This window comes from Myotis yumanensis, unplaced genomic scaffold (genome assembly GCF_028538775.1).
Source record: "Myotis yumanensis isolate MYYU_CA2020_CCGP unplaced genomic scaffold, mMyoYum1.0.hap1 SCAF_19, whole genome shotgun sequence".
Classification (NCBI taxonomy): domain Eukaryota; kingdom Metazoa; phylum Chordata; class Mammalia; order Chiroptera; family Vespertilionidae; genus Myotis; species Myotis yumanensis.
The window spans coordinates 12,973,322-13,000,755 of NW_027223770.1; the positions used below are offsets into that span (position 1 = coordinate 12,973,322).

The window sequence follows — 27,434 nt, forward strand, 5'->3', positions numbered from 1 at the left end:
CGCATGCGCCTTTTGAGGTCCGAGTCGCTGCCAACGGAGGTGGCGGCGCGTTTCCCGCCAGGCCAGGGGGGCGTGGCGCGACGCGCAGCTTGATGACGACATCTCGGCGCCGGATGCCGAGTGGTAGCTCCAGTCCCTGAGGATGAGGAACGCGGTAGACTCCACAGGTGAGTAGCGGGAGCCGCGCGCCCGACGGTCCCGGCAGCCTCTCTGAGTTTCCGCTGAAGCTGCCTTCGTTCCTCCGCGAGCCCGGGCCGGGCCTCCGCGTCTCTGCCCCGGCCGGGCAGGCGGGGGAGCCTGGGGCCTGGGCTCCGCCCTCATGCCGCCTTCCCGCGCGGCTCACACATCCAGCCCCGGTGGGTGCTCGGTGAATGTTCATTGAACGAGTTGGAGGAAGGAAAGCTGCGAGTGAAACTTGGGCTTTGGACTCAACAAACCGTGTAGGAAGAAGAGCCGGGTGTGGGTCCCGGCCCGAGCCTTCCTCCCATTGTGCGAGCCAGTCTCCTCATCCGTGGTAGGGGGCATGTTGCCCAGTGCCTGCTCCTCAGGGCAGCTGTGAGCGACAAAGGGGAGCCTGCTCGGCCCCTCAGAGCAGCTAGCAGCGGTTCTCAACCTGTGGGTCGCGACCCCTTTGGCGGTCGAACGACCCTTTCACAGGGGTCGCCTAAGACCATCCTGCATATCGGATATTTACATGACGATTCATAACAGTAGCAACATTACCGTTATGAAGTAGCAACGAAATTAATTTTATGGTTGGGTCACAACATGAGGAACTGTATTTCAAGGGCCAGAAGGTTGAGAACCACTGAGAGGGAGTCCTGGCAGTAGCGTGATTTGCTTGGCATAATCAGCGATGCCTGAGGGCTGCCGCTCTGAGAAGAAACCCCAAAACTAGGTCGGAAGCAGCTCCTGAGGAAAGGCGTTGCTGAAGTGTTAGGATGAAGCAGATGCTTGGTGCACAGCACAGAAGGGGTGATGGGGGGCGAGGGGGGAGCAGACCAAGGCAGGGTCGGAGACCTGTGTAAGAGGCACTGCCTGCCTTGGAAAGACCCCTCGTTTGGCACCTCTGGCCTCATTCCTTCAGCCCCTGCCTGGTCCAGACTCCCTCTGAGCAAGGAGGTGCTTTCACCTCGTCCTAAAGCTCTGCCCTTTGCAAGCAACTCAGGGTTTTATGCTGCTTTGATAGTTTTGGAATAGTTCTCTTGACCACTTGATTCAGGACTGAGGTGTTTTAAGTTTTCTTTAAAACTGAAACTGATCGCTAGTTTAAGAGTTGGGGGGAAAAACGTGTTTATATTGCCAAATGACAGATATGTGCATCGCCTGTCAGCTTCTCAGCTGCCTACACCGTCTCCTTGCATGCAACCTCTCCATCCACATTAAGTTGTCAGATGCCACCTCAGTGCCCTTACTCAGGCCAGTAGGCAAAGCTGTGCAAGGAAAAGCCAGCAGTAACCCATCATTGGAGCTAGGCATGCTTCTGCTCTGTTCAGTCCAAGGCTGAAATCAAGGTGCTGGCCAGCTTTGCTCGTATCTAGATGCTGTGAGAAGAATCTGCTTCGAAGCTTACTCAGGTTGCTGTCAGGATCTAATTCTTGGGAGTTATAGAACTAAGGTCCCTGTTTCCTCGCTGGCTGTCAGCCAAGGCTGCTCTGTATTTTATGGTCCACTGATTTGACACTTTAAATTGTATCTGCAAAATTCTTTCACAGCAATATCCACATGGTTGTGATTGGATAACCAGGGGCCGGCACTTGGAGGGCTATCTTTAGAATTCTGGCTGCCACTGAGAAGTAAATGAGAAATATATGCAGAGTCTCAGAACAGTGGTTCTCAACCTTCCTAATGCCGTGACCCTTTAATACAGTTCCTCATGTTGTGGTGACTCCAACCATAAAATTATTTTCGTTGCTACTGCATAACTGTAATTTTGCTACTGTTATGAATCGTAATGTAAATATCTGATATGCAGGATGTATTTTCATTACAATTTGAACATAAAGCATAGTGATTAATCACAAAAGCAATATATAATTATATATGTGTTTTCTGATGGTCTTACGCGACCCTTGTGAAAGGGTCGTTCAACCCCCCAAAGGGTCACGACCCACAGGTTGAGAACCGCTGTCCTAGAACCAGGCCTGGCACATAGCAAGTGCTATACAAGTGTTACCACGTATTAGCAAGGATTTGCCACTGCAAACGTGTTTCTGAAGCTGGCCACTTTGGGCTGCATGAGAATGGCATTTCTATAACACATGGGACATGGCAATGCAGTGTGTGATGAGTTATACAGATGTCCTCCTGGGCATTGTGAAACGATTCCGTATTCTGTTTGGCAGAGGTTGAGATTTCTTATTTGCTTTTCTGCAGTGGTTTCCTAAGACGGCCGTTTTCAACTCCACCGGAGGCTACTATGGCATTCCCTCACCTGCAACAGCCCAGCTTCCTACTGGTAAATATCAACTGCCTGTGTGAGTGTCAGTTCAAAGCTGAGGGACCGCCCTGGCTGGCTTGGCTCTGTGGATAGAGCGTCAGCCTGCGAACTGAAGGGTCCCGGGTTCGATTCCGGTCAAGGGCACATGCCCGGGTTGCAGGCTCAATCCCCAGTAGGGGGCGTGCAGGAGGCAGCCAATCAATGATTCACTCTCATCATTGATGTTTCTATCTCTCCCTCTCCCTGCCTCTCTGAAATCAATAAAAACAAACAAAAAACAAAGCTGAGGGACCTGGGAGTTCCTCCCACCAACTTGAACTCTCCAGTGGTTGTTTTAAGGTGCATGTGATGGAAATAACACTGGACTCAGGGTTGAAATCCTTGGGCTTGACTCTGCCTCTGCAGGACCTTGGGTTCTCTCAACCACTGAGCCCTGGTTTTCTCATCTACAAGGCGAGTTGATTCAAATGCCATTTTCCCTGCTACCCAGGGTATGGGGAGGAGCAACTGAAAAGATATACCTTCAAATTTTATGTCTTGTAAATCCTTACACAAATGTGTAATAATCATAATTGTCATTAGTGAAAGATGGAGGGACACTGTTCTGCTGGGGGCAACCAGGACTGTACTTTAAATATTAAACATGAGCCCTGGCCAGGGTACTAAGTAGTTAAAGCAGTGGCCCACGCACCAAACGGTTACGGTTCAATTCCCAGTCAAGAGTGCATACCTGGGTTGCAGGTTCAATCCCCGGCCCTGGTCAGGGTGAGTGCAGGAGGCAACCAATCGATGTGTCTCTCTCACATCGATGTTTCTCTCCCCCCCGCCCCCCATCCATCCCTCCCTTCCACTCTCTCTAAAAATCACTGGAAAAAACATCCTCGCATGAGGATTATCATATATATATTAAATATGATGCTGAGAAGTTAAGCATAAGACAGATACCAGTGGTGAAAGGTTCAAATTTCAGTTCCCAGAAGATACTTGAGATAAACATTTATTTGGAAGGACATTCTTCCTTGGTGCACCCTCTAGAGTAGTGGTTCTCAACCTTGGCTGCACATTAGAATCACTTGGGAATCTTTTTAAAATCCTGATTTCTGGGCCTCATCCTCCTGAAATTCTGTTTCTTTGTTATGGGGTGGGGCCACAACATTAGTAACAAAGAAACAATTTCCGGAGGATGAGGCCCAGAAATCAGGATTTTAAAAAGATTCCCAGGTGATTCTAATGTGCAGCCAAGGTTGAGAACCACTGCTCTAGAGCAGTGATAGCGAACCTATGACACACGTGTCAGAGGTGAGGCGCAAACTCATTTTTTTGGTTGATTTTTCTTTGTTAAATGGCATTTAAATATATAAAATAAATATCAAAAATATAAGTCTTTGTTTTACTATGGTTGCAAATATCAAAAAATTTCTATATGTGACACGGCACCAGAGTTAAGTTAGGGTTTTTCAAAATGCTGACAAGCTGAGCTCAAAAGGTTCGTCATCACTGCTCTAGAGCCAACAGATCCAACCTGTGGCCTACACAGCCCAAGTCTTCACCTCTGACTGAGGCCCCATAGACTCCACCCTTGTTTGAAGGTGGACAAGGCCTTAGATATCCTTGGGCAAAGCCCTCTTCATTGAAACTCTGACATTTCCTCTTGATCTCCATCCATGTGTGCGGAGGCTTCTTTTTCTTTGTGTAGCCAAGGTACACACCCCATGAACTCAGGTAGATTTCCTTAGTTCTTGTCCTGAATGCTTTCTGGCCTTTCCATGGTCTTCATGATTAGTGTCAGCACTTGGCTGAAGCCATATGTGGATTTTAACCTGCCTGTTTCTTTTCTATATTTTTCCTTTTTTTTTTTTTTTAATCTTTATTGTTGAGAGTGTTACAGATGTTCCCCCTTTTTCCCCTCATTGCCTCCCTCCACCCAGTTCTCACCCCACCTCATGCCTTCACCACCTTACTGTCTGTGTCCATAGGTAAGATCTTTGGTTAATCTCTTCCCGCTCCCTCCTCCCCCGTTCCCTCTGAGATTTGTCTGTTCCGTGCCCCCATGCCTCTGATTCTGTTTTATTCACCAGTTTATTTTGTTCATTAGGTTTCTGTTCATTTATTTTATTTATTTATTTTTTTAATATATTTTTATTGATTTTTTACAGAGAGGAAGGGAGAGAGATAGAGAGTTAGAAACGTCGATGAGAGAGAAACATCGACCAGCTGCCTCCTGCACATCTCCCACTGGGGACGTGCCTGCAACCCAGGTACATGCCCTTGACCGGAATCGAACCTGGGACCCTTCAGTCCGCAGGCCGACGCTCTATCCACTGAGCCAAACCGGTTTCGGCTATTTATTTTGATTTTTAGATTCAATTGTTGATATGTATTTGTTGTCATTTTATTGTTCATATATTTTACCTCTTCTTCCTCCTCCTTCTTCTCCTCTCCTCCTCTTCTTCCTCTTCTCCTTCTTTCCTTCCTTCCTTCCTTCCTTCCACCTCCTTCTTCTTCATAAGTAAGTAACTGCTTTTCTCTTGCCGCTTTTAAGATATTCTCTTTATCTTTAACCCTTGGCATTTTAATTATGATGTCTCTTGGTGTAGGCCTCTTTGAGTTCCCCTTGTTTAGGACTATCTGCACTTCCTGGACTTGTAAGTCTATTTCTTTCACCAAGTGGGGGAAGTTTTCTGTCATTATTTCTTCAAATAGGTTTTCAATTTCTTGCTCTCTCTCATCTTTTGGCACCCCCGTAATGTTAATGTTGGTACGCTTGAAGTTGTCCCAGAGACTCTTTACACTTTCTTCTTTCTCTCTTTTTTTTTTTTTTGTGGCGCTTCGGGATTGTTTGGGGTGTTCACTCTTCGGCGACTTGGAGGCGAATACTCTACACTTTCTTCATATTTTTTATTCATTTTTCTTTTTACTCTTCTGATTGGGTGTTTTTTGCTTCCTCATATTCCAAATCATTGACTTGAATCTCGTAATCCTCTAGTTGAATCCCTGTAAATGGTTCTTTACTTCAGTTAGTGTATGCTTAATTTCTGACTGGTCCAATTTCATGACATTGAAATTCTCACTAAAATCCTTGAAAGTCTCACTAGTCCCTTGAAGCTCTCATGAAGATCCTTGAGTAACCTCATAACTGTGGTTTTGAACTCGGTATCCAGTAGTTTGCTTGCTTCCACTTCTTTCATTTGTGATGTGTTTCTTTTTCTCTGAATTTTTGTTGCTTCCCTGTGTTTGTTTCTATGTATTAGGTAGAGCTACTATGTCTCCTGGAATTGGTAGAGTGGCCTTGTGTAGTAGGTGTCCTGTAGGGCCCAGTGGCTCAACCTCCCTAGTCACCTGAGCTGGACACTCTAAGTGTGTGGGCTGTATGCACAGTCTTGTAGTTGAGCCTTGATTGCTGTTGGTGTCTCTGGGAGGAGTTGACCTCCAGGCCAATTGGCTGTGAGGACCAGCTGCAAAGACAGTGGGAGAGCTGCTGTGGAGGAGGCGAGGCCCAGCTGTGAAGCAAGGCAGGCTTGGCTCATGCTAATGCTGGTTGTGGGCCTTTTATTGGTAGTTTTGGGGCATGCTGTCACCAGCTGCAGCTTGTTTGAGAGATTTTAGCAAAGTCTGAAACCTGAGCCAGGACAGGACATTCATATGGAAAGGCTGCTGCAAACAGCTTGGGTGGGGCTACAGATTGGATGGGGCGTGGTTAGGGAATCCCTAGGGCAGAGCAAATAGTGTGGGCTGCCAGATATGGCTGCCAGTCAGCCCTGTAATAGGGGAGGTCCCAGCACAAGAACAATGACCCTTGAAAACACCCCTGTCTCGGAGAAAGCCGCCCTTGGGTTCCTGTCCCAATGCCAGACAGTCCAGTTCCTCCTCATATGTGTCTGAGTCCTCCAGAGCCGCCCGGTGCTGAAGCTCAGAGGTATTGAATCTAAGTGTGTTTGTGCGCCAGCCCTTTAAAAGGAACAGCTGGGTCTACAGCAGCCTCTGTGTCTCTTAGCCACAATCCCCACTGGTTTTTACAGCCCATAGTTACAGGGACTTCTCTTCCTAGTTCTGGAACCATGGGCTGGAGGGCTGGTGTGGGGCTGGGACCCCTAGCTCCTCTTAGGCAGCTTCCGCAAAGACGATCTCCCTCCCAATTAAAAAAGCAACACAGGTGGGTGTCAGACCATCCTGGTCCGCGCCTCTGCCCCTCCTACCAGTCTCAATGTGCTTTCTTCTTTACTTCTCTAGTTGTAGGACTTCCAGTCAACCAGCTTTCAGGCGGTTCTGAATGATAGTGGTTCTGTATTTAAGTTGTAATTTCGATGTGGTTGGGGGAGGCAGCGAGTATAGGCATTTACCTATGTTGCCATCTTGCAAGGTCCCTGCCTATTTCTTTCTTTTTTTTATCTTTTCTGTTTGTCTTTATTACTTCTTTTTTTAAAAAAATTTAAATTCTGCCGAAATTGGTTTGGCTCAGTGGATAGAGCGTCAGCCTGCGGACTGAAAGGTCCCAGGTTCGATTCCGGTCAAGGGCATGTACCTGGGTTGCGGGCACATCCCCAGTGGGAGATGTGCAGGAGGCAGCTGATCGATGTTTCTCTCCCATCGATGTTTCTAACTCTCTATCTCTCTCCCTTCCTCTCTGTAAAAAATCAATAAAATATATTTAAAAAAAAAAAATTTAAATTCTTTATTGTTTAAAGTATTACATATATATCTCCCCCCCCCCCACTGACCTTTTCCTGACTGCTCTCCACTCTCCCTCCCCCCACCCCCCAGCACAATTCCCCTCCCCCCTACTGTCTGTGTCCTTTGGTTATGCTTATATGCATGCATACAAGTCCTTTGGTTGATCTCTTACCCACCCCCATCCTCTACTCTCGCCTGCCTTCCCTCCGAGGTTCCACGGTCTGTTTGATCCTTCTGTGTCTCTGGATCTATTTTTGTTCATCAGTTTATGTTGTTCATTATATTCCACAAATTAGTGAGATCATGTGATATTTATCTTTCTCTAACTGGCTTATTTCGCTTAGCATAATGCTCTCCAGGTCCATCCGTGCTATTGCAAATGGTAAGAGTTCTTTTTTTTTTAACAGCAGCATAATATTCCATTGTGTAGTTGTACCAGTTTTTTAATCCACTCATCTGCTGATGGGCACTTAGGCTGTTTTCAAATCTCACCTGTTATAAATTGGGCTGCTATAAACATAGGGGTGCATTTATTATTTCTGATTGGTGTTTTTCTGATTTCTTGGGATCCCTGCCTGTTTCTTAAGATTATGAAGGTTCATTATCACTAAATAAAAGACGTTGTAGTTAAGGGCTTAAATAGCAACAAATAACACCCTCATTTTATTGGGCATTCTTACTGATGGTCACAGTGGTGTAAATCAGGGTGGGCAGTCCTATAGGGAATTTACCGTTCATTGCATACACACTTGGTGAACACTCTGTGGTCTATGAGGGGAGCCCTATTCCATAGGGGCCTCTCCTGAATGTGGGGCTGACCCCCTGCTTTGTGGGTCAGGCAGAAGTCAGTTTTATTTTGGTAATATGCAGTTCTTTGAGGTAACTGGGGATGCCTAACAGAGGCTGCTGGGAAGCAAGCCTGATAGTTACTTGTCTAGAAGGCATGGTACCTCAGCCTTTCTTCCAGTTGCATCCTTTAGGGCACTGACATATGCCTGACCTATGTATGAGGTGCTGGGGAATCAGGTCGGTGGTGTGTATCTCACTCCTGACTATCACTTGGGTTTCTGTTTTGACTTGAGCCAGAATATCATCAAAAGCTGCAAAATGAATATGTTCATGATATTTTTTCGGTTTCTTATAGGCTAGCCTGAAGGCTGACGCAATAAATAAGCCCTTTGCACAGCGGTGCCAAGACTTGGTTAAAGTCATAGAGGATTTTCCAGCAAAGGTACAGCTCTGCTAGCATCTCTTTGGGGCATGTCTCATGCTATCCTTGAAAAATGTTCTTACAGTCCCTGGTTTCCACCTCTGAGCCCTGTCCTACACAGAGGCCTGACCAGCACTGTGACTGTCACATATGTGGACACATTTAAACATGTGAACATGTAAGCCAGGGTTTTCTACCATGGATGCTTTTGTCCCACACGGGATGCTTGGCAATGTCCAGGGACATTTTTAATTATCACAGAGGAGTGGTGCTACTGGTATCAAGTGGTAGAGACCAGCCATGCTGGTAAAACATCTCATAATGCACAGGGCAACCCCCACAACAAAGAAGTGTTCAGCCTAAAATGTCAAGAGTACCAAAGTGGAGAAACTCTGGTGTAAATACTGAAAATGTGTGTTCCCATCACACCCAGAATTGTCAATTAGTAGTAAGTGAGGTAAGTTCAAGAAGCCGGCCTGGACAAGGAGTTACTACCAAATGACAGCAAGTCTCAGTTTCAAGGGCTCACTTTGAGAAGAACATTGCCACCCTTAGTAAAGCTCTCTTTTTAAATATGGTGACTAATTTAACTGGCCCACATGTAAAACAATACTGCTTGATATACCCCATAACCACGATGAAAGGGTCCAAGGCTGCTGTTCTCCTGTTGGCACTATTGTGCCAGGGTTCCTGTGGGTGCCGGGCTGGTCCTGTGGGCTTTTGAACCAGGGAGTGACATGCTCAGAGCTCAGGTCCAGCTAGGGAAGTGGGCAGCATGAGCTGCAGGACTGGAGCTGGCACACAGCCCAGCAGTGAGCTCTGGTCCTCAGCAAGCCTGCCCAAGGCCTCACCCGCACACTGTTTCAGGAGCTGCATGCCATCTTCCCATGGCTGGTAGAGAGCATTTTCGGCAGCTTGGACGGTGTTCTCATCGGCTGGAACCTCCGCTCCTTACAGGGACGTGTGAGCCCTGTCGAATACAGCATTGCGATGGAATTTCTAGACCCTGGGTAGGTAGGTTTGTCACCTGAGGAGCCGGATGTTTCCTCTGGTGATCCCACTTTTAAATCATTGTATTTTTCAAAGTTAAGAAACAAATCAAAGCAAGATGGTTTGCAGTTCATTTGCTTTTCTTGTCTTAATTTCATGTTCAGTGGCCCAATGATGAAGTTGGTTTATAAACTTCAAGCTGAAGACTATAAGTTTGACTTTCCTGTCTCCTACCTGCCTGTAAGTAAGCCCTAGGGTGAAAGCTGTGCTTGGGCAGAGACCCCAGACAGTGGCTACAGTGGTGGTAGGTGGGCCGGGGCTCGGAGGGGCTGTCACAGTGGGCAGGAGAATGCCATGGTATCTGTTCAGGGTCAAGGAGGCATCACAAATTGGAATTTTTAAGATCATCACAAATTCTGCCAATGGGGAAGGCACCATGCTGCCCGGTTTGCTACAGGCTAGATGATCAGCAGGGCCATGTGACTGATTACAACGGGTAACTTGCTCAGTGGGTATGAAAAGCAGAGGAGATGGGATTCATTAAGCTCATAAATGTGCACAGCTGCTGCCTTTGCTGTTGGTGGGTCTTTCTGATGATACTAGAGGCCCAGTGCACAGATTTGTTGGTGGGGTCCCTCGGCCTGGCCTGTAGGGATGGGGCTGAAACTGGCAGTCCAACATCCCCGGAGGGGTCCCAAAGTGTGAGAGGGCACTCTGCAAAGCTGCTGTCACTCAGCAGCTCCTGCGTTGAGCGTCTGCCCCCTAGTGGTCAGTGCTTGTCATAGTTACCAGCCGATCAGCCCGTCGCTTATGCTTTTATATATATAAATGAGAGATTCTAAGTGAAAGCTTGCTCAAGTGCTATGCAGAGGGTAGTGTTGTTCCCATGTACAGGGTCCATGTGCTGGCCGCCTCCTCAGCAGCCTTCCCAAAGGGCTGCACACGTGGGGCACTGAGCCAGAGCCTGCCTGCGAGCCTGCCTCCCTCTCTCCGCAGGGCCCCGTGAAGGCATCCATTCAGGAGCACGTGGTCCCTGATAGCCCTCTGTACCACAATAAGGTCCAGTTCCCTCCCACCGGGGGCCTCGGCCTGAACCTGGCCCTCAGTATCCTTTGCTGACCCCATGGGTAGGGAGGCTGGGGTGGCCAGCACAGTGTGGGGTCGGTGGGGGTGCGGTGGCCCAACTGCCCTGCCGTTTGTCCCCTGATCCTGCCTTCAGATCCGTTCGAGTATTACATGTTCTTTTTCGCTTTGAGCCTCATCACTCAAAAGGTACAGAAGGGATTCCTCTGAACAGAGTTTGCTTTACTGGAAACCCCTGGGAGGGTGGGGGGCGTGGCCCTGGGCTCTTGTTTTCACCTAGCAAGGGGAGCTTGGGATTTGCCTGAGAGCCAGCTGCCAGCCTTGCTTTGTCTTCCATTTCTCCTTTTCCCTTCCTGCCTCATTTCTCTGGGTCTTCCTTTCCTCCCTCCTCCAGTCTTTGTCCTTCAGGCCATTCTCACTTAGGGCAATAGACTGGTGGGCAGACTTGACAGGTGATGTCGGGTGACAGGCACCCTAAGTGGCAGTCAGGGGCTTCCCATAGGAGGTGCTTACCAGACAGTGGGGCAGAGTGGAGGGGTCACAGGCGGGTAGGACTGAGGGTTAGTCAGGCTGCCTGTGATGGGGGCTTTTCTCCTGGCACCACCCTCAGTGCGCGTGGGCTGGCCTCAGGGAAGCAGCCACATCCCAAGGCTTTCGTGTGATTGCTGGGGTCAGCAGCCTGGGGCGGGGCCCAGCGCCACCCACTAACTCGAGTTTTGTTTTTTTAGCCACTCCCCGGGGCCCTCCATGTTCGTACTTCAGACTGTGCCTATTTCATCCTGGTGGACAGGTACCTATCGTGGTTCCTGCCCACAGAAGGCAGCGTGCTCCCCCCACTCTCCTCCAGTCCCGGGGGGCCCAGCCCCTCACCAGCTCCCAGGTAAGGCTCTCCGGCTACCCTGGCCTTTGGCCAGTACCTGAGGTATCCCGTGCGTGCCACTGGCTATTCTACAAAGGAGTAGCCTGGTCAGTGAGCACTGCTCATGCAACAATGGTGCCCACTCTGTCCAGGGCTCCCCAGTTTTTCTTATGCCTGAGGTGCCCCCACCCCAGCTGCCATAGCACAGACTAGAGTGCAGGGGTAAGGAGGATGTCTGCTTTGGTTTTCAGTGACCATCCCTGAAGTGGTCAGGCCCCGTGGCTGCATGGCCCTGCTGTGAAAACTGGCTGTGTTCTGCCCATAGCATCCCTCCCCTCATGCAACATCCATTCCCTACACTGAGGTGCTAATGTTCTCTGTATGGTCCCAATTTTAGTGTATGTGCTGTTGAAGCAGCAGTGTTGTTGACCAAAACATTGTTATGTGATCCGTGAAGTAGTAGGAATCTGTGTGACTCGAGAACCAGGTCTTGGCCGGAGCCAGAGTTCCTGGGATGGAGAGCCTTTCATGTCAATGAGCAGGCCGTTACTGTGCAGCCTGGAGGTGAACGGGGCCTTTCAGCTGGCTCTCCCCAGGAGATCCTCCTGCCCTAACAGCCACTGCCCGTGCTCCTCGGACCCTCCTCCACCTCACTGGCCCAGCTCCTTCCCTGGGAGGCTGCAGGCAGGCTTTCCTGCACATGCTAGCCCACCCCACATCTGGCACATGCCATACCCCAAGCTCACAAATATGGACAGGTGCCCCCAAGGGAAGGGGATTGAAAGAGGAGAGGGGGGCTTGGGGGTGGGCCAGAATCACACCTTCTCGCAGGCAGACTGCAGCTGCCACATGGTTTTCTGGGCCTGATTTTGTCTGCTTGTTTTTACATATTTAAGACTTACAAAAAAGTTGCTATGCATAACAAAGAACTACTATAGACCCTTCAGCCAGAGATTTCTAAATTGTTTTCATCCTCTATCTGTATGTTTTTTCTGGGTCCTTTACGTAAGTTATAGATATGCCCATTATCTCTTAATATTTCAGTGTATCTCCTAATAGTGAGTGCACACTCCTTCATAACCACAGCACTTCTCTCCAAGTCAGGGAGCAGGGATTGCTACAAGGCCACTGTCTAATCCTCAGACCCCACTGGGGCTTCACCAGCTATCCCATCAATGGCAGTTACCTGGCTAGGATTCAGCTCAGGGTCACTTACTACATACACTTGTCTCTATAGTCCCTTCAGTCTGCAACTGGATCTCAATCTTTCCTGACCTTGACACCATTGTAGCATGCAGTCTAGGTGCGTGCAGAATGCCCTGGACCTGGGTTCTCGGGTATTTTCTTGTGATCGGGCCCAGGTTGGACATTGTTTGATAGGAGCTCTGCGGCGGTGACTCATGGTGTCTGTGTGCCCCATTATAGGTGACATTACCTTGATCACTGGGCTAAGTGGGGGGGGGGTTGGCCATGTTTTCCTGCTGTAAAGTTAAATAAGTACTTTGTGCCAATAATAATTAACAAGAGGAATTTAATGGGAAGATATTCTGAAACTGTACACTTACCACTTAATGTTAGCATCCCTTCGTGCTCCTTGGCCAAATCAGTTATTAATGAAATGGTGCCAAGTGATGAATTTTTAAATGTCATCACTTCTTTGTTTACTAGGGAACATTCTCTTCCCATTTGTTTGTATAAATCCACATGGACTGGGGAGTCATTGTATGATTCAACAGGTTGTAATTGTTATTGTGGTCGTTGATTTTGATGTCCAAGTTGCCCCTGGTTATGCCATCGGGAGCCCCTAATGAAGGCCTGTTTCTCTGTCTTCCTCAGGACTCCAGCCATGCCTTTCGCTTCCTATGGCCTCCACCACACCAGTCTTCTGAAGCGACATATCTCTCATCAGTCATCCGTGAACGCAGACCCTGCCTCCCATGAGATCTGGAGGTCGGAAACTCTACTTCAGGTGAGAACTGAGGCAGCTCCCCTCTGCTTCCATTTCAAAATAAACCGCTCACCACTTTCCACTCCATGGGCCAGAGGTCTAAGGACTACCCCTGAGCTGGATGGTGCTTCTAAATTGTCAATATTTCCCTTCTGTGACATTTAGAAAAATAGGCGGGAAGAAATTGACCCACCTGTCTAACCTGTATCTCATTGCCAGTGTTTTTCATCCCAGGATTTCCTGTGCAGGGTTTTGTTTTGTTTTTCTCATGGTGATGTAATCACTGCCCAGTCTTGTAGTTTGCAATAAATCTGAGTAAGTGTTCTCACCACCCCACCTTTCTGACGCGCTCCCATGTGGTTGGGAAGGTTCCTGTGATCACTGTCATGTGGATATTAAATCCTGTACCGGCTACATTTTTATGATGCTTAATAGAGAGGGCCTTTGAAGCCTTCACCTTTGTAGCAGGCAGCTCCTGGCCCTTCTGTACTAGGGACCCACAGGGGAGGTGGCAGTGCCCCATGTCAGCCTCTCCCCCAGGCTTGGTCTGGCTCACTCCCGCAGCGCAGCGCTGGCCACCTTCCGGGCCTTGCTGTCTCACCGTGGAGAGTGTGGTTAGGCTGGTTCTGACACAGGATTCTGGGGCTGAGATGGCAACCACAACATTGCTTATTGGCAACCTGGAGTGGATAAGATGGGGTTCTGTCCCTCCCACCTGGTACATAACTCTTGGCGTGGGGGTTGCTGTGTTTTTAGAGGCTTCCATGTTATTGTCAGCAGCACTGGGAGATGGGGCATCTGGAATCATCTTCCCTGATCACTGAGGGGCCCAGTGCTTCAGTTGGCGCCCAGCTAAGTGGGCTCTGGGTTCTGCCAGCTGTGAGGAGGGCAGGTGACCAAGGCATGGGCTTATAGGACAGAACGGGAGGGTTGTTTTAATTTTTATTTTTTTGAATTATGGTAAATACACATAATATAAAGTTTACTATTTTAACCACTTTAAAGTATACTTACATTGTTATAATTTATCTCAAGACTTTTTTATCTTGAAAAACTGAAGCTCTGTGCCCACTAATCAATAATTCCTCATTCTTCTTCTCCCCCAGCCCCTGGCAACCACTATGCTACTCTATTTCTATTAATTTGACCTACTCTAGGTGCCTATATAAGTGGAATCATGATTTTATTTTATGACTGGCTGACTTCACTTAGTATAGTGAACCTTCAAAGTTCATCCATGTTATAGCATGTGTTAGAATTTCCTCCCTTTTTTAGGATATTTAGTAATATCCCATTGTATGTAAATAATCACATTTTGTTTATCCATTCATCTGTCAATGGACACTTGATTTACTTCCACCTATTGACTATTATGAATAATGCTGCTATGAACATGGATGTGCAAATAGCTCTCCTAGACCCTGCTTTCAATTCATTTGAGTATATACCCAGAAGTGGAATTGCTGGGCTATCTAGTAATTGTTAAATTTTTTTAAAAAACAGCCATACTGTTTTCCACAGTGGCTGCACCGTTTTGCATTCCCACCAGCAGTGCACAGAGACTCCAGTTATTTCACATCCTCTCCAACACTCATTATTTTCTGTTCTTTTTATGATACACATCCTATGGATATGAGGTGGTATCTCATTGTGATTTTGATTTGTTGCTCTAATGACTAGTGGTATTGAACATCTTTTCGTGTCCTATTGGATATTTGTCTATCTTTGGAGAAATGTTTATTTAAGTCTTTTGCCCATTTTTTAATTGTGCTGTTTGTTTTTATGTTGTTGAGTTTTAGGCATTCTCTGTATATTTTAGGTGTTAATCCTTTATCAGATACATGAATTGCAAATATTTTCCTCCATTCTTTGAGTTGCTTTTTTATTCTGTCTATGATATCTTTTATTTATTGATTACTTTTTAAAATATATTTTTATTGACTTCAGAGAGGAAGAGAGAGGGAAAGAGAGATAGAAACATCAGTGATCAGAGAGAATCATTGATCAGCTGCCTTCTTCATGCCCTCCACTGGGATTGAGCCCGCAACCCAAGCACGTGCCCTGACCAAGAATCGAACCATAACCTTCTGGTTCATAGGTCGACCCTCAACCACTGAGCAACATTGGCTGGACTGTCTATAATATCTTTTGACACACAAAAGTTTTTCATTTTCATGAAATCCAGTTTGTCTATTTTTCCTTTGTTGCCTGTGCTTTTGAAGTCATGTCTAAGAAATCATTGCCAAATTCCATATCATGAAGGTCATTTTGAGTTATTTTTTGTTTATGGTGTTAAGTAAGGGTCCAACTTCATTCATTTGCATGTGGATATCCTGTTTCCCAGCAGCATTTGTTGAAAACACTGTCCTTTCCTCCATTGAATAGTCTTCACACTGTTGCTAATTCATTTAACCAGCTAATTCTCCTTTGCAGGTTTTTGTTGAAATGTGGCTTCATCATTATTCCTTGGAGATGTACCAAAAAATGCAGTCCCCTCATGCCAAGGTATGTTGCCATAGTTTCTATCCATCCCCTGCTCTTGTCCAGGTGTGCCTGGTCAGCCTGCTACTTTCTATCCTTGATGTCAGTTCTCAAGGGCTGGATGGTGGGAAACCACCCCTCCCTCAGATGCTGACCAGCAGGTGGGTTTGGTTCTATGGTGGGCTTGCACCCTGGGGGCTGGAGGCCTCTTGTCTGAGGTCCTCCTGAGCTACTTCCAGAGCCCCTTGTGGCAGCAGGAACAGATGAGGTGGTGGTGCTCATGCTCTGCGGGCAGGGGAGCCGCTGATGCTTCTGGGAGCTGTGTCTGGTCTGTCACATCTGTCGTCACAGCGCCTCCTGCTTTCCTGCTGAGGGGGTGCCCGACAGACCCCGGCCACCCTGGGTCTCCACCTTCTGCACATCAGCAGGCTTTGTGGTGGGTGGAGTCTGACACCCTCCTGCATGTGGCCTGGCCTGTTTCCTCCTCCTCCTCACCTCTCCCCCTTCTCTCACTGGGCTACTTGTGTGTAAAGCTGTGGAGGTGGCCGAGACCCTGGCACCCTCTGGGGGCACTGTCCCCAGGGCCCATAGCCCACTGGACTTGTCAGGGTAGAACAGTTCTGTTCAGTTAGTAAGATGGGCACTTAGGCTCCTACTCCATGAGACTGCAGTGCCTGGCTTCTTTGTACCAGGTTGCTTCTGTCACTGCCAGACAAAATTCTCATAAGCTTCCTTGGGAATGAAGGATCTATGGTTTTTATAAAAATGGAAAATGGCTGTCTGTAACTTCTGCTCTGTGATTCTGGGGAGAAGTGGGGGTTCTGCTCCTGCTGCAGAGTCTCAGCAACCAGTTCTGTGGTCCCAGTGCTCTGCCCAGTGGAGGGTTGGGGTGCAGCCCTCCCACCAATGCTCTTTTAAAGTCCCCAAATCTGCTTCCTTGGTGTCACATAGGAGGAGGAGGAGGAGAACAGGGGACTCCATCCTGGGCCTCTCAGGTCACAAAGCCCTTGCACTGCTCTTCCATCTTCCAGAGCTGACTCTGCATGTTCCTGGCTGGTGCACGGTGGTTAGGGGTCCTGGGAGGCTCGCTCAGCCCCTGTGCACGTGGCTTGGTCTTGCAGAGGCAGAGGCCGCCTCGCTGCACTGCCTTCCTTGTCTGCTTGTTCTGTCTTCCGAGCCAGTGGAAGCATGCCGCTTTCATTTTCAGCAGATGGCGAGGCAGAAAGGCCTTTCTAGTCTGAGTCCACATGGGGAAGGGGCAGTGCCTGTCCTTGCCAGAGCAGGAGGGCCTTCCCCTTCTCCCCACATTTGCTTCCTTCTCTTGGTCAGACCACAGGGTGTCTGAGAGCTGCTCAGGATGTCTCGGCGGGGATGGGGGGGTGTTGTTCTCACCAGGCATCAGAGAGGTTCTGCCCTTTCCCTCCTATTGAGGCAGAAAAGCAAAACCTGAAACAACTGGGTGTGTAGGAAGCCGGGAAAGACAGCTGTGGAGGTCTGCTTCTCCTGGGGCCCCTTAGCGTTTATCCAGGCCCATGCTGCATGCACTGCACCACACGGAAACCCTGGTGAGTTTTGGTTTCAGGGAGGCAGGGAATGTAGCTCCTGGAAATCCCCCGTGTGTCCGTGGCTGAGCTGGGCTGGGCTGGGTGCAGAGTGCATGCTCGCTCTCTGGAGGCCTGACCTCCAGCTTGCGGAGTGGGGCTTCTGGAAGGGCAGTAAGGATGACCACAGCCCTGCAGGCTGGTATGAGGCTGCCCTGTGTCCCCACCGGCCAGGACAGGGACCCAACAGGAAAACTGTATGCCCTGATTCCTTCTGAGGGCTGCAGCTGAGCCCAAGGTCTGGCCTGGAGGAAGGCTGTGAATGGCCAACACCTTCTTGCTGTGCTCCTTCTCACCCCTGCTCCGCGTGTCTCTGGCTGTGCCTGTCTCCTTGGAGTCTGGCACACTTGTTCTGACCTCTTCTGTGTGAAGCATGCTGCTCAGCCCAAGGCATGGCTCTCGCAGGGCGGAATGTGTGCCTGGACTGGCTCTTGGCTGTGCTTGGCTGACGGAGGGCTGCTTTTGCGGGCCTTGGTGCTGCAGGGAGGGAGGGTGGAAGGTCCTGGGGTGGGGCCAGGCAGCATGGGAGCTCAGCTGTCATCTCCAGCATCCCAGGCTCAGGGAGTGTGTAACCATGGCCAGATTCTTGCCACTGGGACTAATGAAAGGCTCTGTGTATCTGGAGGGTTGGGGTCCCGGTGAGGTAGAGAGAGGCTGGTCTTCCCAGAATTAGATCCAAGGAGTGCTTGTGTCTCCTTTAACCATTTCCGGAATGTTGAGTGTGGAGGGCGTTTGGTGGGGCCTGGTGGGCTGAGCTGTGCACACTGTGTGCTGCCTTTAGGAACCAGCCCCCATCAGGACAGAACACTGATTGGATCTTAGACACATAGGAATTGTGCTGGTCAATTTTTCCTCAGGACAACCCAGGGAAGTCTAGGCAATTACATAGCTTTGTTTTCTTGGCAGAGAGGCCTCCATCTAGAATTGGATCCTAAAAAGTTTCTCTCCAGAGGCTCTGGCCTTCAGGGCCTTGGTTGTTGGCACCTGGGCTCCTAGTGGGCTATGGTGTACGTGTACAGTGCCATCAGGGTCAGGGGAGAGCGGGGCCCTCAGGAGGGAAAGTGAGTCAGGCCGACCTCAGGGAGCTGGAGAGGCTTTCAGGCCCAGTGGCATGGAGGGGCCTCCCAGTGGTCTGAAGGGTCTGTCCATCCCCTGCCTGGCGTGTGCTGCTAGGAGGGCGTGGTCTGGGTTGCTATGAGGGTGGTCTCACTGGCCTGAGGTTGCTGGGCTGTGGTTATTAGGATTGTCACTGACATGCTTTTGTTTTTGTTTTTTGTTTTTGTTTTTTCTCTTACCTCTGGGCTCTCACTTTTTTCTTTTCCCCTCTCTCCCCTCCCCTTCCTCCCCTTCCTCCGCTTTCTCTGGCTTCTGTTTTGTTGTCTCAGCTGGAGGTTCTGCACTACCGACTCAGTGTCTCCAGCGCCCTTCACAGCCCTGCCCAACCCAGCCTCCAGGCCCTCCACGCCTACCAAGTACTGGCTGCTCTTGATCTGTTCCGTTTCACCCCTGCCCTGTGGTGTAGGCCACAGAGCTCATGTCAGTGCAGTGGTAAAGCGAGGGCATGGCTGGGGGCCTGCTGGGGTGATACAGAGACCGTTCCACACACAGCCAGGCCCTGGGGCTTGAGGGTGGCCTGGCCCTTCAGCCTGGCCCAGCCTCCAGGTTTGTAGACGAGCCAGGGTTTGGGATGTGCAGCCATGTGCCAGGAAGTGAGGCACATGATCCCTGCTGGCTATGGGGTCATCAGATCTTCCTGGTCAGGCCTCAAGCCAGTTGAGGTATCACAAGTTCTTATGTGTTGTGGCGGCTCCGTGCTTGGCCCTAGTTTGAGGAAGCGAAATATTTCTGCTTTTGCTGTAGAGCCTAACTCACCCTGCGGTTCAAGCCTGTACTTGAAGTGACTGAGGCCACGAGGCCCGGGGGTGCAGTTCTGCTGAGCTGAGCCTGTGTGTGAGGCAGAGGCAGGAAAACTTTGGGCTTGGTTCTCCGGCCTGGAAATGCTGTCAGTTCTTGGGTGACCCAGGCCCAGTCTCTTGTGACCTCATGGAGACTGGTCTGCTTAGGCAGAAATGAGTAGTGTGACAGAGTTGAGGCCAGCAAAGTGGAGTTCAGCCCTGTAGGGTGTTTCAGGACTGACAGCCTCATAGTTCATTGATGTATGAGATGAGGCCGGAAGTGTGGGCAGAAACGGCCGAGTGGTGCCTCTGGAGCCGTGCTCAGAGCCTGTCTGTTTCACTGTCCGTGGCAGCACACATTGAATTTGAACACAAGGTGCAAAGTTTTGTTTTGCTGGGATAGGTTGTCAGTGCGCAGCACATATTGGGGTTTCTGCTCAGAAGCACAGCTGCAGTGAGGAGGGAAGAGCATGTTCCAGAAGGTTCAGTATGGGCCAGCTGGGCACAGAAGTTGGTGCCGCTCCAGCCTCTATTGGGGAGGGTCCCTGGAGAACCATCTGGCTGCATTCACTCCGCAGCAGGAGGGCCAAGAGCCTGGAATGGGCTTTGGAAAAGTGTCCTTAAAAGGAGGCCACCTGCTGCGTAACCAGAGATTCCTGTGAGGCTTTGGCTCAGGAGGGTGTGGAGTTGGAAGATTGGCTTGACAAACCTAGAGGGAGCATAGCCGATGGGGTTACAGTGATTGCTGGGGGCCTGGGGCAGAGAGCCGGCTCTCCAGAAATCCCAGGAAGGATGGGTCCAGATGGGATTGGGGATCCTGGTTCCCCTGTCCACGGCCAGGTAAGAGTGAGAGGTCAGGAATGAGAAGGGGGAGGGCTCTCAGCAGGAAGTTCTCAGGTCTGATATTGATGCCCTTCTAATCTTTTATTATTAAAATAGCCCATGCTTTTTGTTTTTTTCTTCAGAACAAGGCAGATTCATTGCATAAAGACTTTAAAATGCAGATAAGCAGAAGGAAATTACCTAGTAGCATAGTATCATCCCTCGATGTGGGGTGGCGGGGGGGGGGGGTGTCACCTGGGCCTGTGGAGGCATTTCCATGACAGAGAGTGGCATGGATGTGGGCAAGGTCCATGAGGCTGGCTTCCTCAGCCCATGAGAGGTCTGTGGCTGGGCTGTGCTCAGCACTGCTCTGGGTTGGGATGAGGCTGCCAAGAGCTCTTCTGAGTTTGTTGCGGCCCCAAAGAGCTCAGGTGAGTGTGGGGAGAGGAGCGTGTTGGTCTGGACAGCCAGAGTGTGGGGCACGGGGCAGTGGGTCCTGCCTTCCCCACTCAGGGCTTCACCCTGCACTCCATCCCTGAACAGCTGGCAAACAGGCTCTGCTCTGGGTCTGGCTCTCAGAGACCCTACAGGACTCTGAATCAAAAGTTCAGCTCACAAGATTGACAGTGTTCTTGTCTTTGGGGTTGTGCTGACCAATAGGTCCATTAGCAGCAGAGGGAGGACTGTGTCTAGAAGGGAGAGCAGATAGAAGGGTGGGCTGTGGCAGGAAGAGGAGCTGGAGAGGTTCACCTGGAAAAGGGAAGCTATGGCCACGGCAGCCTGTCTGCACACACCTGGGAGGCAGGGGAATACCGAGTCCAGACCCCAGGTGGGATAGCAGCCTGCCCGCCCCCTGCTCCTCTTCATCCTCTGGCTGGCCAGGAGGCAAGGACCCCTGACGACCTACATGGGCAGCAGTGACAAGTCACCCACAGAGTGTTTGAAAAAGGGGTTTGAAGCGTGTAGAGAAGCACTTGGACCTTGGTTTTTAGCAGCTGTCCCAAGGCACACTGTGCAGGCTTCGCCACTCTGAGCTTGTCTCGGACCCTGCGGTGCCAGGGTCATCAGCAGGTGGCAGGTATGGGTGGGGCCCCAGGTGGTCCAGCTTTCAGCCTGGCCCACGCATCCTGTGGGGAGAGCAGAGAGATGGGCCCTGCTGGGATGTGTTCAGACCTGGGGGTTCAAGCTCAGAAAACCTGGATCCTGACACTACACCCCTCTCAACCTTAGGAGTCATTCACGCCCACCGAGGAGCACGTGCTGGTGGTGCGCCTGCTGATCAAACACCTGCACGCCTTTTCCAACAGCCTGAAGCCCGAGCAGGTCTCGCCCTCCGCCCACTCCCATGCCACCAGCCCCCTGGAGGAATTCAAACGGTGGGTATGAGGCTGTATGCAGGGCTGCTGTGCTTCAGCCTGCCTCCTTGTGCTCCGCACACGTGCTGCCCACTGACTTTCCCCAGGGCGTGTGGGGCCTCACCTTGTCCCCTCCTGGCTCTGTCTCCTCATCCCTGCCCTGGCCCCAAAGGTGGGTGGGGCATCCAGCTGCTTCTCTGGCTGCCATGGCCTGTCCCTCCAGGCCTACCCTCTTCAGTAGAAAACCAGGCTGCAATTGGTTAGAGCATCATGCCGATACGCCAAGAGCCAGGCTGGCCAGGGAAAGGCCCTGTCTTGTATGCTCTTGTCCCTTCCTCCAGTGGCAGGCAAAAAGGCCAGTGGCTAGGAGGCCCTTCTCAGCAGAGTGGCTCAGTTATCACAGGAGATTGGGCTCTATGCTGCCCCCTCCCCCTCCTCAGGCAGCGAAGGGGCTGGGTGGTGAGCCAAGCTGACAAGTGTACAGGAGCCACACTGGATTGGCTACATGTGTGCTGTGTATCCTTGGAATGTCCCCTTACCTCTCTGAGCCATGGTTTCTTCCTCTGAAGAATGGGGCTAAAAATACGAAGTCTCAGCCCCAGGGGGAACCCAGTGCTCCTCCTGGCAGAGCTGGTCCTTAAAGCAGGAGCCGCTGGGCTCACTTGTGAGGTGACCCACTTCCTCTCCGTAGGGCTGCTGTCCCGAGGTTCGTCCAGCAGAAGCTCTACCTCTTCCTGCAGCACTGCTTCGGCCACTGGCCCCTAGACGCGTCCTTCAGAGCCGTGAGTGTCTGCCCATTAGCCTCACTGAGCTGCACTTGGCCCCCTTCTGAGGGGACACTGAGAGTGACCATCCGAGGGGTGCACTGAACACCCCTATGTGTCCTCTCAGGGCGGTGCAGGAAGAAGCCAGATGGTGGCACCCCTGCAGAGCGAAGCCCTGCAGCTGGAAACGTGCCCCTGCTCCCTGAGCTCCCTCCTGGGCCAGATGGCCCAAGGATCAGGCCCAACGCCTGCCCCCACAGCCCACTGTGTCCGCGTGTCTCGCCAGGTTCTGGAGATGTGGTTAAGCTACCTGCAGCCCTGGAGGTACGCGCCTGAGAAGCAGCCTCAGGGTAGTGATGGCCAGGCCCGCTGTGTGTCCGAGAGATGGTGAGCCTGCACCCTGCCCTCCCCTAGGGGGGCTGCTTCAGGGCCCTCAGGGCTCTTCTCTGAGGGGGAGCACAGGCCGCCCGTGCCGCACTTGATGCTGCTGTGTCTCGCCTGGGATTGGTTTCCTGTGGAAATAGCAGGTCACCCTCTTCCCCTGTCTCCTTGCCATTATCGTCTCACTCGGATCTCTGTTCACGCTCACCCCCAAACCTTCCTCACCAGTTCATTCATAGGAGCCACCGCACTTCCCCACCATCTCCCAGCTGCCCCCAGGCTTCCGTCGGCACCTCTGATCGCCTCCTCCTGGGCACCCCTCTGGTGCCCTGGCCAACTTTTGCCATGGTCTTGGTCATCTCAGAAAAGGCCTCATTCTAGGGATAGTCCATTGTCCTTGGGGGGCCTAGGCCTTGTCAGTCTGTCCTGCCTCCTCCCTGGACACCCCCAGACCCCAGACCCTCTCAGCCCCCGATCTTGACACCTCTGTGTGGAAGATCTGGCCCCTGAGTAGCTGCCGGTCCCCAGGGCGCCCTTTGTGCAGGAGAACCTGCTGCTGTACACCAAGCTCTTCGTGGGCTTCCTGAGCCGCGCGCTGCGCACTGACCTGGTCAGCCCCAAGAACGCACTGATGGTGTTCCGAGTGGCCAAAGTCTTTGCCCAGCCCAACCTGGCTGAGATGATCCAGAAAGGTAAGTCCTTAGCCAGAGGGACCCACAGACCCTGTACGTGCCTCACAGGCTTGTGGGGGGCCTTGGCAGAGGGTGTTGTAGGGAATCCTGGTGCCCAGAGCAAGATGAAGGTCTGAGCCTGGCTGAACCCCGTCTTCCCCGTAGCTCAGCGTGCCTGGCAGAGCGGGGTGCAGATCTCTGAGCTATCTCCCTGGTGGCTCGTGGCAGTCGGGCGCCTGTCCTGCTTTCGTCTGAGCCAGCTTTGTTGGGCGTTAGCTTTTTATGCTACCTCGTGGCGAGTGCTGGCTTCCTGTTGAGACTAGCAGGGCTCTGAGAGCATCAGGACCTGGGCTCCCTCGCTGCATGTTCACTGCCGTTCAGGAACCCAGGAGGCACGTAGGGACCCTGCCAGCAGCAGCTGGATGTTCTGTGTCCTTGGAAGCCAAAGCCAGGCTTGCGTCCTGCTTTCCAGGCGAGCAGCTCTTCCTGGAGCCCGAACTCGTCATCGCCCACCGCCAGCACCGGCTCTTCTCGGCTCCCACACTCACCGGCAGCTTCCTGTCGTCTTGGCCGCCGGCCGTCACCGACACCTCCTTCAAGGTGAAGAGCCATGTCTACAGCCTGGAAGGCCAGGACTGCAAATACACCCCGATGTTCGGGCCGGAGGTCCGGACGCTGGTGAGTCGGCTCAGCCAGTCACAGGGCCGCCCTGAACCTCTGGGACAGTGAGCCAAGAAGGCGCACACATCTGGGGGGAAGGAGGAAGACTAGGTGTTGAGGAGACACTAGTACTCCCTCCTCCCCTTTTAGGTTCAGTGAAGGCTAATTTTTTTTTCTAATAATAGAGGCAGTGTTTGTTGGGAATTCCCCACATTTAGAATATGCGCCTTAGTTTTTGAAAATTGTTGTCACGTGGAAGCCACCCTCCTGGCCCTTGGCGGGCTTCCCCGGGACCACCTGGTGGGGACTGGGTGCCATGAGGCGGCCACCAGAGCTCAGTGACCTCCCGTCTGCCCGCAGGTCTTGCGCCTGGCTCAGCTCATCACGCAGGCCAAGCAGACAGCCAAGTCCATCTCTGACCAGTGCGGGGAGAGCACAGCCAGCCGCCCTTTTCTGTCCTGGCTGGGCTTCTGCCTTTCGGACACAAACAGCTCCTACCCAGCCAATGACCTGGACGACATGGGGCAGGACAGCATCCGCAAGACAGACGAGTACCTGGAGAAGGCCCTGGAGTACCTGTGCCAGATGTTCCGAGTATGAGCCGTGAGGCCGTCCCCTCCCCAGATTTGGTCCCGTGCCCTCACCCCACTGCTTAGCCCGGGACCAGCCACAGACCAGGACCTAGCCTGGGCTGTGCCACACAGGGCTCCTGGGCTCCTGCGGGAGAGGCAGGCTGTGCCTGCAACGTTGTCTGGGTCCCATCGTTGTTAGAGGCCGAGGGTTTGAAGACCAATTTGCTCCCTTCACCTGGAAACTGAAGCAGCAGTTTCTCCCCGACAGCTCAGCGAGGCCCAGCTCGCCCAGCTCACACTCGCCATGGGAACAACTCAGGATGAGAACGGCAAGAAGCAGCTCCCGGATTGCATCGTGGGTGAGGACGGACTCATCCTCACCCCCCTGGGCCGGTACCAGGTAAGGCCCATGTCCCAGAGGGGCCTGGCTCTCCAGGACTTTCCAGATAGCACAGCTGGTGGCCCCACCAGCCTGTCCCCGTCCCCCATAATCAGAGACAACTTTGCTGAGTTGTTTGCAAAGGTGTGTTTTCTGGACGGCTCCTGTGGCCTCGCTGTCCCCTGGGGCTCACCTCTCCTGCTGCTTCTAGATCATCAACGGGCTGCGGAAGTTTGACATCGAGTACCAGGGGGACTCGGAACTGCAGCCCATCCGGAGCTATGAGATTGCCAGCCTGGTCCGCTTGCTCTTCCGGCTGTCCTCCACCATCAACCACAGGGTGAGTGGGGTGGGAAGCCACATCCTCAGCTCAGCGTCCCTTCCATCCTAGAGCTTCAGGGAGGGGCTGGTGGAACGTGTGGCCCCTGCCTGTTGCCCACTCCCCTGTGCCTCTCTGTCTGTGCTCTAGTTTGCAGGCCAGATGAGAGCCCTGTGTTCCCGGGCTGACTTCCTTGGCAGCTTCTGTAGATACCACCTCATGGAGCCGGGGCTGACTGACAAACACCTGCTGAGCCCCGTGGGGCAGGGGCGTGTGGCCAGCCGTGCCCAGGGCCCCAGGCTCAGCCTTCGTTTCCTGGGCAGCTACCGGACGCTGCTGTCACTGCTGCTGGCCTTCTTTGTGGCCTCTCTGTTACGCATCGGGCCCCTGCCCTTTGCCCTGCTCCTCGTGCTGGGCTACTTCCTCTACGCTGCGGCCATGACACTGCTGACGGAGCAGGGCAAGCTGCACCAACTCTGACCACAAGCCAGCCTCTCCCCACACTGCCCTTCCCGTGTACCTAGGAGGCCACCTCCGCACCTGAGCCTGGTCACCTTCACGCTTCCAGGGAGCATTTTCCTGTAGCCTCCGAACCGTTTGGAAGAGAACGAAGGAGAAGGGCACACAGTCCAGACTCGGCCAGGAAGAGAGCAGCGTCCAGGGCCCGTGAGCTGCGTGGGATGGGGACAGTCCGGGGCCGGCCACAGGCCTTCCTCCTTCCTCAGCCGGAGGCTCCGCTAGAAGATGGCTGTCAAGGCTTTTCTCTTTTTAACTGTTTCAGGGTTTAGCCATGTGAAGCCAAGGAGTCCGTGCTTCCGGGGGGGCCTGCGGCCTCACTGTCCTGAGGCGGGCAGTGTGGCATGAGTCTCCGCCCTGGGTAACACCAGGACAGCAGCTCAGCCTCTGGCTCCAGAGAAGGACCAAAGACCCCAAAAGCGACGCCTGAGAACATTAAATGGCGATTCTCGGAGCCCTCATTTTTAAACTACATCTGCCATCACACTTGGCAAAACAAGGGTTTTTCCTCGTCTTCTCCGCGACGGGAAGTCTGGGCCATACAATCCTGCTTGAGGAGAAAGGGTTCTTCTGGTGCTCGGTGGGACACCTGGCTTCCCTCAGCCCCCAAGTCAGCAAGCACCTCGCTCAGGGGTGGCCCGTGTCACCACCTTGTCCTTCAGGACGGGCTCTGGTCCCCTGCAGGCTTAGGGGATCGGACAGGACCGCCCGGTCCCTCTGCCAGCTTCTGGTCTACAACCAAAGATGATCAAAAGCGTTTGTACCTTCAATAAAATCAAGTGTGCAAAGACAGTCACCTTTTGATACCACTTAAATATTAAAGTTACACAACAATTACATGTTCGCTGTCAGAATTCCCCACGGGGTCTCACACCTTTCATTATACAGATGACACCAGAGGGAACAACTCTCTGAAGAGGGATTTAAACCAGCCATCTTTTGGGGGGCGGGGGGAGAGGGGTTATATTTTGATGTGAATTCCATATTGTGGTATTTGGTAGCCTGTGACCAAAAATCCAACCAGGCTTGTAACCCGTTCTTAACCCTGAGTCTTCGGTGCCTGGGCTCAGCCTGCTGGGTGTCCTGTCGCCCCTCACCTGGAGCCAGAGGAGTCACTTCAGCAGCAGACGGCAGATGTAGACACGAGTGGCCGGGGTGAGGATAATGGGTCCCCAGAGGTTTGGGATGCAGCCAGCACAGCCCCCAAGCTAGGTCGAAGCCAAGGGTGGGGAACCTGCTTTCTGCCAAGGGCCATTGGATATTTATAACATCACTCGCAGGCCACACAAAATTACCAACTTAAAAATTAGCCTGCTGGGAGAACCGAGGTGGCAGTGCAAACACCTGTACTCTGCCCTCCCGCAACCACATCAAAATTACAACTAAAATGCAGGCAACCATCAGAAGCTGGCTGCAGGGAAGTCCTGCACCAGAGAAGGAGAGAAGGACTCATTGAGGTGGGAGGGGTGGAGGTGGGATGGGCTGGCCCGGCTCTCACCTGAGCCGCCTTTTTAATTGGGAGGGAGATCGTCTCCGCAGAGGCCGCCCATGAGAAGCAGGGATCCCAGCCCCCCAGCCCGGGGTTCCAGAGCTGGTAGAGAAGTCCTGGTAACTTCAGGCCATAAAAACCAGCAGGAATTCTGGCCCAGTGACACAGGCTGCTGGAATCCCCCTGTTCCTCTTAAAGAGCCCGCGCACTGTCCCGCTTCTGAGATCCAGCACTGGAGGACCCCAACACATATGGGGAGTAACTAGATTGTCCAGCATTGGGGCAGGAGAGCCCCCGAACAGCACGAGCTGGCACTGAGAGGTGTGGC

General features: G+C 52.0%; 1 protein-coding gene across 2 annotated transcripts; it reads left to right on the forward strand.

Moving 5' to 3' along the window:
• The first annotated feature begins 105 nt into the window (after positions 1–105).
• Positions 106–26,409, forward strand: SMPD4 (sphingomyelin phosphodiesterase 4). 2 transcript variants are annotated; one of them, XM_070399321.1, is made up of 20 exons: positions 106–167; positions 2,377–2,458; positions 8,256–8,342; positions 9,189–9,331; positions 9,476–9,551; positions 10,308–10,416; positions 10,531–10,583; positions 11,123–11,274; positions 13,090–13,222; positions 15,635–15,706; positions 18,669–18,755; positions 21,231–21,376; positions 22,047–22,137; positions 22,406–22,506; positions 23,029–23,192; positions 23,644–23,849; positions 24,192–24,425; positions 24,672–24,803; positions 24,994–25,122; positions 25,252–26,409. In XM_070399321.1, the coding sequence occupies exons 2-20, from the start codon at positions 2,420–2,422 to the stop codon at positions 25,579–25,581; spliced, it is 2,484 nt and encodes an 827-aa protein (XP_070255422.1). In that variant the 5' UTR covers positions 106–167; positions 2,377–2,419; the 3' UTR covers positions 25,582–26,409. The 2 variants fall into 2 exon arrangements, with proteins under 2 accessions (XP_070255422.1, XP_070255423.1); XM_070399322.1 differs by lacking the exon at positions 18,669–18,755.
• Positions 26,410–27,434: the final 1,025 nt, after the last annotated feature.